An 11085-nucleotide genomic window follows, 5' to 3' on the forward strand; every position below is an offset into this window, starting at 1 on the left:
CAGTTTGTGAGATTAGCGCGTTCAAACAAACAAACAAACAAACTCTTCAGCTTTATAATATTAGTATAGATTTTTATAGATATATACAAACACATTCCTCGCTACAAATCCTCGTACATTATTGGTGGAAAAGCAAACTTAGAAAGAAATGCTGTAGAGTGTAGAGTCTAAGTGTAGAGTGTACACAGTACACACCCTAAGAAGGAAATATAGTTAAATAAATATTAGACGCAAACTATTTCCCATGAAGATGTTTTTATTGTTATGTCGTTGATTATGCAACGATTTACAAGTGACATAAATTATATAGAACTGAATTGATTCGGAGACATGTCAAACTATTGAAATGTCGCTGAGAAAACGGAAACTAAAAATTTTTTTTTTCACCATGTGAATAGGCAGAATGTTTAGTAAATAAACAATAATTATATTCACCTTTTTTCTTCTTATATTACCAAAAAATTATTTAGCCGGCTGACGTATTCCTACACATAATAAACACATTGGTACCTATTGGTACAATAACAATACCCCTTTCAAGATCTAAAGAACACATTCTTATTTAAATTAGTTCAAATTCGCTCGACATAAACAACCTTCCGTGACACGCCGTGACAAATGTGAAACTTTCAGCCGTCACAAGAAAAATGAGATCCAACAACGCGTTATTAATTTGAGATTTTCCAAGAAACTAAATCATTTTCGTTACAAAAGGATTTTGTCGTAAACACATCGTCATGCGTGCGAATATTTTTCTTTTGTTTGATAAACATATTCATATATATTAGCCGGTGGACGGAACTTGATAACATAGCAATTTGAAATCTTGCATAGACCGGTCAATCGTGTGCTGGAGTGGATTGAACATTGTGGCGTATTTAAAATGTCTAAATTATTCTTATTGTGTGTAGTGGCTACATGCGCTGCTCTGGTTGAAGGTAAATCGTCAATTTTTCTTGTAAATTACGCAAGGGTCCATTTGAGTTTGACTTAAATTTTTATCGACCTAAATCATCTCATTAAGCAAATACATGGGCACATAAGGCATGGATACCATAATATATATTATTTTTAAATCATTATGAAAAATATGTAAATACACGAGGAGGCTTAATTTTCTAAAACTAAATTAATTTTTACAACCAACACTCGTTGAGATAATCTAAGTAGTATATATCTGTCAACTGTGTCTAATCGTAGTAATGTCTTTCTCCTGTAGATTATCTAAAGGCTTCTTTAGACCTAGATTTCTTGGGTTCATCAATTAAGATCATACAAAGTACATAATACTCTCCCATTTATCCTGGATAATATAAATCAAAAATATTGTAATTCTACTCTCAGTAGAGCAGGATCATCTCTATCCTCTTCGATGATTAATTATTTCGAAAGTCTCGTCTTTAAGCAATAGATATTTTATTTGAAAATTAAGTTATTCTGGTCTTATCTTTGGAAGCAGCGGTTTGGCCAGATTATTTATTTTTATTTATTTCACCAGCATAAAGCGAGATTATCTTTTTGTGTCCTTTGGTGACTTCTTAAAGATTTTTATTTAACATTAAAGCAAAATTTGCAAATGCATCCTATTATCCTACTATTTTTTTTATGTCAGAGCAAGCAAAGCAGGTGGGCCACCTGATGTTAAGTGGTCACCGCCACCGCCCATAGGTAAACACTTGTAACACTAGGAGTGTTACAGGTGCTTTGCCGGCCTTTTATGGACAAATAAGCTCTTACGCAATATGCAAAGTGCATTCTATTAAACAATAGATTTGACTAATGGTATTTTCTTTAGTATTTGGAGCATCTTCGGTTAGATCCATTGTACAGTCTCTCTTCCTTACTCTTTTTCAGAGTCAATGCTTACATCTTTGCCAACTTACGTCTATACTTAGTCTTTGTAGATGTCTCATCAATATGCCGAAAAATATTGATATCACTCGTAAGACTTAAAAGTTAAAAAAGATCGTCCTTACCTTTTTCAAGATGTCTCTTACGAGAAAAGATAGAAATGTTTTTATTGACTATTAATTTATTTGAATTGTTTTAAAACTAGGAAGCATTAGGCCGTTATAAAAAGCAGGTATCTCATAATATTTGTCACCCGCTTTGTTTGCCGATAGTTCTGATATAACCGACCATATGTCACGGTCAACCGGCGTTTGACCTCATCCATTTGACAAATTTTTATAATTAAACCTCCTTTAATTCTTCGGATATAGTGATATTAAAAATTTCATGTAGTAGTAATTTAGAATTTAATAAATATTTTAGAAAACGATTTCTTTGTAAAGTAAAATTCAATGAAAGTTTATTAGTTTTTAGAGGAGACAATTGAGACTGCTGAAGAAAAATAAGTTATTCTTATTACTACTTACATTTTACTGAAGTTTTACAAGAAGTTTACGGTCTAGTTTTTTGGATTTACTGATCTTATTGTCCTTTATTGTTGTTTATGTTGCAGTCCCGATCTCTTATTTGATGTTGGGGTATACAGATTGAATTTTAATCTGCTATTATGTACATCTAAATTTTTTTATGGGGAATTAGACCGAGCTTTAATTTCTCCACTGCCTTTATATATCCCAAGAGTTCAACTCGTATTACTAAAATATGCTAAATATACGCAAACCAGGATACCAATAACATGGTAGGAAGTTTCCAGAATACTCACAAATATCATCAATTGGCGTGATAATATTTTACAGATCATTATATTCTCTGTAACTTCACGTCATATAAAAAGAATTTAAGCGTGAAAATTATTTTCATATGAATAATGGTGGAACCAATTATGACGGAAAGATTCATTCGAAGTGTTGTTTGGAAATCTGACTCATTATTTACATACGTTAGTGCAAAGAGAATAAGCAATATTTTAATATGTCATAATTTTCAAGCAAATTCTACCGCGATTTGGGGGTCATTTAACTCTAAATAATTAGTGTCCAGAAACGCTAAATACCTAAAAATATACAGTAGCTATAATATGTTAAACATAATGTACATTTGATAGAGTCCAATGATTGTATGTTATGAGCAATGCTCATACTCATAGCTGTATAGAGCACGCAAGCCTGAATTCGTTAGAAACTAATATCTTATTTCTTCTTCTTCAGTGTGAAGTGATAATTAATTAATTTACCTTTGATATTTTGTAACAAATTCTATATCTATATAATAATCTCTTATAGCTATAATGCTGTGTGTTAGCAATTTCCAAAAAACACGGAGAGTCCTTTTCAACTGTTATAAAGCACACTAAAAATATTGAAAAGTTCAGTTAAAGAAATTGCTGGAATCAAAATATACATATTTTGATTCCAGCAATATAATCTATGCATAAGTCAGATAAGGAACATTATACATATGCAGTTTTATACATTTATTGTATTCTTTATAACGCAAATCCAAAAGCGCTCTCTCTAACAAAACTTCCCAAGATAATCATTTTCTTTTTAATACGACTTAAAACATGTGCATATTCCCTTTACATTTGAATAAGTATATACATATATTACTTTCATCTGAAGTGATTTTTATATTTTCCATTTTTTTCTTATTACAGGGAACACCTTCTCAACTCAAGAGTTCCTGCGTGCAGCCGCCAACGGGGACTTCCAAACACTACGAAAATTGTATGTTTTTCATTTTACTTTATGTCATTCACATTATCTATGCTCTTATATTATTATGCCTAAGATAAATAACGTAAAATAATTATTAAATCTACAGCGTCTTTTCTCGCAAACAATGGCAATATATTTTTATACATTGGCTATATTGTTTTGCTAGTCAAAAATACAAAATATGTTGCAATTTACAATGGCAATTTATTTGATTTATGACATGCGCAGTTTATTTATGCAGGTACTTGCTAAACCAACAAGTACCGGTCAAACTGAATCAATTATTATTATACTAATTTGTCAATGATTTGCATAGCGCATTGCATTTAGGCCTGAAAGAATATAGATTCTTTCAGGACTTTTTCTATCAATAAATTGAAAAAAAGGACATAGTCAATTAATTAATCGTATAATTGACGAACATCTTATTTTGGAACAAAAATTGATATTAAACTTTTTTTGTTAAAATATCGTTGATTAAAATCGAAATAAATTTGTTTTCTTTTCTGTTTAGTTGTTTTCAATTTGACGAGAATGATTTTGAATATTACCCATAAAGCATTCAAGTTAAAAGGGTTTTCATTAGGTAGAGTAGTTAGTACTCTAGCTCATAATATAGTTCTCCAGCCTTCTAATTTCCATAAAATTATTACTTGTATTGTATGTATCTCCTCAAATGATGCTATCATTATTAAAATTTCCCCATTCTAGAGTTAAAGTACTTATAGCATCATTTGAACCTATAATTTTATACGATTTATAAAACATAATGAATTATAATTTCAGAATTAATCCCGCTGTTGGCCTGGATAACTGGCCGGTAAGTAATATTTACATACTATTATATTATTGCGATTTACGATTTAAGAATACTAGTTCAGGATACATCGCCCATTTTTGCAAGTGACTACTATCAAGCTGACTTTCCGTTTGTAGCTTTATTTTGATGAGACATCGAATAATTTCGTGTACGAAACTCTCGATTGTGGTAGCTAACAAAGATAACAAGGATAAAATTTTTTGATTTGATGGTTCTCAAATATTTATTACGCAATTTGTAGGACAATATGTCTGTTGAATTATATAAACATTAACTAAGTGAAAACAAAAAAATCAGCTTGTTAGTAATCATTTATGATGACCTCGTTATCGATACACTTTGGAAAGGGGGACTCTTTGAATAAACCATAGATTTTGTAGGACAAATATTTTTTCGAATAATTTAGGTACTTAATTATCTTGAGATTGAACAAAAAAAAATTCATTCAGTTAGTAATAAATATTTGAGAACCATCAAATCAAAAATTTTTATCCTTGTTATCTCTGTTAGCTACCACAATCGAGACTTTCGTACACGAAATTATTGGGCGTCTCATCAAAATAAAGCTACAAACGGAAAATTAGCTTGATAGTAGTCACTTGCAAAAATGGGCGATGTATCCTGAACTATACCAAACAAAATTAATTTTAACATATGCTAAAAAAAAAGAAAAAACAAGTTCCTTACAAAATACGGGGTAGTAGTTTTGATTCTGTCATATCTTTAAGGAGCTTCATGCAGCTTACGTCCTTCCTTTAAAGGGCGGTAGATATAAATAAATAAATGTTATACAATTATATTACAAATTTTACTTATTACTTTGCAGGATTTCGGACCTGATCTAAGTGTTAACGTAGAGAGTCTAAAGCCTGGACCCGATACGCATGTGTACGGAAAAGCAGAATCAAGTTTCCACTCATATTCGAATGAAAACGGACGCGTATCCAAACAAAGCGGAGGTTTTGGTGTATTAAATAATGATGGTGTAGTTTCCACCTACAAATTCAACCCTGAAGATATATTTGCATCCACCGAGGTTAATAAATACGACCAGCAATAACATGAACATTGAACACGTATCTTTGCTAATGTTAATGTACAGGCGTTCAAAAATAGATCTATAGATATTTATGTACAACGCTACGCAAGCCCGGAGCTCCGATTGAAAAAACATTTTTAAACCATCATTAAATAATTACAAAAATCAAAAAGAAAAGGCTAAAGAAAAAAGGCACCAAAGACTGTTCTGTAGGAAAAAGTCTTAAATCTGGGATGTAATTTCTTCATAAAGGATATTGATTTACAACACTTACTAGGTACAAGTTATAAGTATGTATTTTACTGATTATCTATTAATATTAATTTAGTACATTTATAATTTAGTTCGTAGTTATAACATTTGTTAGTAATTATTATAGTAAATTATTATTCACGATAAAAATATAAATTTGTCTTGAAATTAATATCCATCTCTTGTATTATTGTACTATATGTTACTTATAAATTCCCCCTTAAATTCCCTTCCCAATTAAAAATTAAATAAGCATTGAAATTATTTTGATACTCGTCTCAAAATGGTCTAATCACTAATAAGACAAAGTGTAGTTAATAATATTGAAGACAGATTTGAATCGCAGCTTCCCTTCCATACCGATAAATTAAAATACAGTTGTGATACAGTTATTGAACTGATTACAAGAATTCCTAAATTCATATTGTACTTAAAGAATAACAATATTATGATGATAAGAAGTATTTTTTTGCATAGACTTTTTATTGGAATTTGGGATTCTATACGAGTGATACAAATTCATCACTGTTTTTTTTATTATATATAATATAAAAATTATAATTAACCCAGTTCAATGAATAAAGGTTAAACTGAGTCTTTTATTTATTCAGATATTTAAAATAATAAAAATAACTGCGTTAAAAACAACCGACTTCAAAAACGGAATTTTAATAAATAGCACATAAAAATAATATGTAGTAATTAATAATATCAAATCTTTTTTATTTCTTACTTTTCCGTTTTTGAAGTCGGTTGTTTTTAACGCAGTTATTTTTATTTAATACTTTTTAGTGTATTTTTCAACACGAATCAAACGAGCCCAAACTCGATAAAATTGAGTCAATATATTACTGAGTTCCTATGGCCACCTTCCGATTCCATCATCAGATCAGCTCCATGTCATGATAATGTTTCATCGCTATCCAATTTACATTCATATACAAAATTTCAGCTCAATCGGTTACCGGGAAGTGAATCAAAGTTACTTGCTACATTGAAATTAAGTCATCGGGTACAGACAAAAATGCTCATAAAATAAAAACTACTAGGCCTAGCCGAATAAAATTTTTATGGGACCAATTCGACACCATCCCGCATCGAACAAAAAAAGAATCACGTAAATCGGTTCAGAAACCTCGGAGTAATCGGTGTACATACATAAAAAAAAAAAAAAAAAAAATATACCGGCCGAATTGATAACCTCCTCCTTTTTTTTGAAGTCGGTTAAAAAGAAAACCGGCCAAGTGCGCGTCGGACTCGTGCGCCGAGGTATTCCAATACTGTCTTTTATTGTATGTTGTAACTAAAAATGTATACACAATTTTCCCTTTATCTGTGCTAAGTATAAAAAGTTGCAACGTACTGCAGGTTTTGTTTCCTTTGCTAAATTTGCGAAATTTTGCTTCGTTTTTTCCTTTTGTGGTTCATAACCGTAAAAAGATAACCCCATGAATTTATAATACTATCACCGATACTTAAGGCGCTGCCCTGAGCAAGCATTTCATTCCACTCACACACACACGCCGCGCCACAGCTGCAGCCCGACGCCAATCGCCATACGCGAATCATTACGAACGGGCCTCGGCCGGTAGTGTCGGTACACAGGCGTTCACGCACACATGCGTACGTTTTTGGTTTGGGAATAAGAATTTGCGATTTACACGAAATCTATTGATTGGACTAAAAAAATAACACAGTATTATATTAGTATGTTGCTTGTAGAATTATTTGCCGAAAAACAAAATGATTGCATGTAGTTTAGTATGGTTTTTAAGCATCAAAAGATTTTTTTAGAGGTACCTTTGAAATTTTTTTCTATCAAGTAAAATAAGTTGTATTGTGTTTTCAACACACTATCCAACTATAGTCGAGCCAATTTAATAGGCAACATTTGACGTCTATCAATTTTATCTTTGAAGAGAGGTAACCTGCTTAAAAACATCGATTAAAGTGAATTAATCGATACGGATTTGAAACATTTGTCAATCGAATTTATTAATTTATGATGATTTTTATTCACAAGTAATCAATGCATTCGATTCTAGATGTCAGATTTCGTTTATTAGAGTAACGTCTCTAGAATTTAAAAAGAAAAAAGGTTTATTGACACAAAATTGTAGCGACGTCAGTTCTTCAATTCAGAAATGGTTTATTATGTTTAGGATGGTTTATCAGTAAAATGAAATCTTAAAATTACTTGTATCGGTCATTATTATTATAAATATGTAATCGTAATTGAAAAAAGTTAAGCAAATGTGCAGTTCTAACAAAACGAAATATCATGTTATTCTATGTCGTCGTTACTAGGTTACGTTGTTGAATTTTGATGAACTGTCAAATGTTGCCTATTAAAATGGCTCTACTATAGTTTATCTCCTGAAGAATATCATCTGAGATTTTTTACTGCAGTTAATCATATACTTTAAAGCATTATAATTTAGCAGCAAATTCTCGTTTTGCTCTACTAGTCACCTTAATAAGTGTACGAAGTTTGAATTAAATTTGTACATTAAAATTGGGTCAAATCAAGTCTAAAGGAGTCGTTAAGAATTTAGTGCAACGATAATCCAACTAGGTACATTATAAATAACTTATTGTCATGTTTTCTCATTTTATACAAAAATAATTAACTACTTCTATTTAAATAAAACTCTTTGCATCCGGCTCATAACTGTAAACAAATCATCTAAAGGTGTAAACATCATAATAATTAACTTTGATTAAAAACAAAACATACGTCTCATTTTGGGTATAACACCCTAATTGGTAATCAATTTCAATGATTTCCTCTTAGATATTTTCTAACAGCGAAAATTATACATTTTTTTCACGAGATTGCATTGACTCTACGGCTCTATTATTTTTTACCTCTCAATTATAAAATCAAGATGGTAATACAGTTTTATAAAACAACATAGCCTTACATTACGATAGAAGGTAAGGCTATGTTGTTTTATAAAACTGTTCTTAGTGCATCTGTGTAGGATAGTTTCATACAGCTATTTTATGCGATCCAAGTACCTACATATTTTTTGTTGTAGATTGATAAAAATGAATATAATGTACAAGTTCATACAAATCATACAAATCACCATTACCGATATTGAAAATACAAAAAAAAAGACGTCTCGGGGACTGCCGCGGTAAAGCTATTGCATGGCATGCCTTCAAGCCACACCTCCGTGCCCGTCGGAGTAGGGAGGTTTTTCGTTACGGAATTTCTGGATTCGGTCCCCGCGCTCAAGGCCTGCGATATAAGCTATGCAATAGCTTAAAATTGGGTTAAAATTGAATTAGCGGCAGGACAAAGTTTTCAGCGATACTAAAGTACTTAACTATATTTTAATCACATTATGATATAATAATATCGATGTTTGCGGTTGTGTATTGGGGATATCGATTAACCACATCGTTATTTAAGTGGATCTGATATCGTGATGCGTCTTACTTCGTGGGTCACGATGAAGATAATTACACGCAATTATATGACGCTGACTCAGCGGTCACACAGCCCAGGCTTTTATTATAAAAATATCAAATATAGTTTGTGTGTAGCGAATTTGTTAGTGTTGACTGTTTTTTTATAGACATTGAAATTAATCCTATTTAATATTATAAATGCGAAAGTAACTCTGTCTGCCTGTCATTTCTTCACGCTTCATCCACTGAACGGATTGTGATGAAGTTTGATAGGTACAGAGTTTGCTTGAGACCTGAGAAAGGACATAGGAACAAAGAACAAACAGGAAAGGACATAAAGTATGGTTTTATCCGAAAATCTCATGGAATCGGGAACTATGCGGGTTTTTCTGTACTTAAATACGCGAGCGAAGTCGCGAGCAGAAAGCTCGTACTACCTATAGTATAAAATGTGAGGGAACATTTCCGTTGTTTCAACTTGACAGTGCTGTGCGGGAAGAGAAGCTATTACGTATTTAGTTAATACCTACTCAATAATAGAATTTGATATTTAATTATCTACACAGTTAATGTTAATATCCTGATCCAATATAAGCATTACTAATTGTCTATTTTTGCTACAATTATGTATGTTATATGATTATAATAATCGTTTATGAAGATGTGCGCAATAAATTAATTTATGAATATTTCTCACAACGCTATCTAGTTGTAAACACAGTAAAGCTATGGATACCAATCAATTCATGATAATACTTAATATTAAGAATTATTGATTTATTTATTGAGGTAACATGAACACATACTACAATTAATTTGATTTTTTAATTTATTTTTTAATTTTACAACAATAGATTTAGTTTTACCATTAAGTTTAGGAACATTGAACTTGTTATTTAAGTACTTGATAAAATTATATTAACCCACTAAGAAAAGCAAAAATTCAAGCTTCTGATTTGATCTGTTTAAAATCAAAATAGTTTATAGTGAAGGTTAACCAAGCTGAAGGGTCGCAGATGAATTCTAAATAACATCCGCGATCCGAAAGCGGCTTTACGAAACAGAGTTGAGTTTGTCGGTAGGTTACTCTTGCAGTGAGAGTCCAACATAACCCAGTGCTCATTTCCCGAAGGCCTTGGGTACGCATGTGTGGATTTTACACTTAAAAAAATGTCACTTACTACTGCGCTATGAACTTATGAGGTGATGTGTGGGCAATCAATTTAAAATTTATACATACATACTCAGAAAGAGCGTCGACATTCGCGCTGAAGTTAAGTATACAAATTATGAAATCACCTTTAACAACTTGCTGATAAACTTATTCAACACTATCAAGCCTAGCCTATTCATCACTTCTTTAAAAATATTTTAATACATTATTTATCATTTAAGATAAACAGACCGTACATCCAAAAAAATAATACCAACCACAAACGGTCTTGTATAAAATTATACTTACAATTATATACAAATCGGCATTGATTTATACAATTTTATAACAGTCATCAGTAGGTCACAAGTAAGTAGTAAATGCATTTATCGATGTTCATGACAATAACCTTGATCTCGGAAGATTTTATGTTTGCTAAAGATAAACAATGCGCATTGATATTATCACTACGATAGTAATAATGCGATATTTATAACATGTGTATGGACAGCAAATTACTTACGGATCTACAAATCATTGTAACTATTACGTAAGAGGTATGTTGTGTTTTCATAATTACATAGGTTATTAAAAAGCTTCACGTGTATGAAGCGTAAAAAGGATTTAATCATTCTTTTATATTTCTAAAAGTATTTTTAAACGATTTTTTATGTAATCAAGTGTAAACAATTGCATTAAATGTCCTTTAATACCATTTAGCTCTACCTACTTGGTCCACACCATTACTTATACTATACTACTGTATGCACAA

The 11085-nt window shown here is 31.2% G+C and overlaps 1 protein-coding gene across 1 annotated transcript; it reads left to right on the forward strand.

Moving 5' to 3' along the window:
- Positions 1 to 768: 768 nt before the first annotated feature.
- LOC123692239 lies at positions 769 to 5769 on the forward strand. Its single transcript, XM_045636963.1, has 4 exons — positions 769 to 938; positions 3569 to 3638; positions 4416 to 4449; positions 5276 to 5769. Exons 1-4 carry the CDS (start codon positions 884 to 886, stop codon positions 5507 to 5509), a joined length of 393 nt encoding a protein of 130 aa, XP_045492919.1. The 5' UTR covers positions 769 to 883; the 3' UTR covers positions 5510 to 5769.
- Positions 5770 to 11085: the final 5316 nt, after the last annotated feature.

The sequence above is a fragment of the Colias croceus genome, chromosome 1 (genome assembly GCF_905220415.1).
Source record: "Colias croceus chromosome 1, ilColCroc2.1".
NCBI classification, from domain to species: Eukaryota; Metazoa; Arthropoda; class Insecta; order Lepidoptera; family Pieridae; genus Colias; species Colias croceus.

What these genes read in the sequence shown, in the direction of transcription:
- LOC123692239 (XM_045636963.1), top strand. Translation starts at nt 884, where the DNA reads ATGTCTAAATTATTCTTATTGTGTGTAGTGGCTACATGCGCTGCTCTG. An exon ending in ATGCGCTGCTCTGGTTGAAG is followed by an intron (nt 939 to 3,568) that starts GTAAATCGTCAA and finishes TTCTTATTACAG; the next exon opens with GGAACACCTTCTCAACTCAA. An exon ending in TTGGCCTGGATAACTGGCCG is followed by an intron (nt 4,450 to 5,275) that starts GTAAGTAATATT and finishes ATTACTTTGCAG; the next exon opens with GATTTCGGACCTGATCTAAG.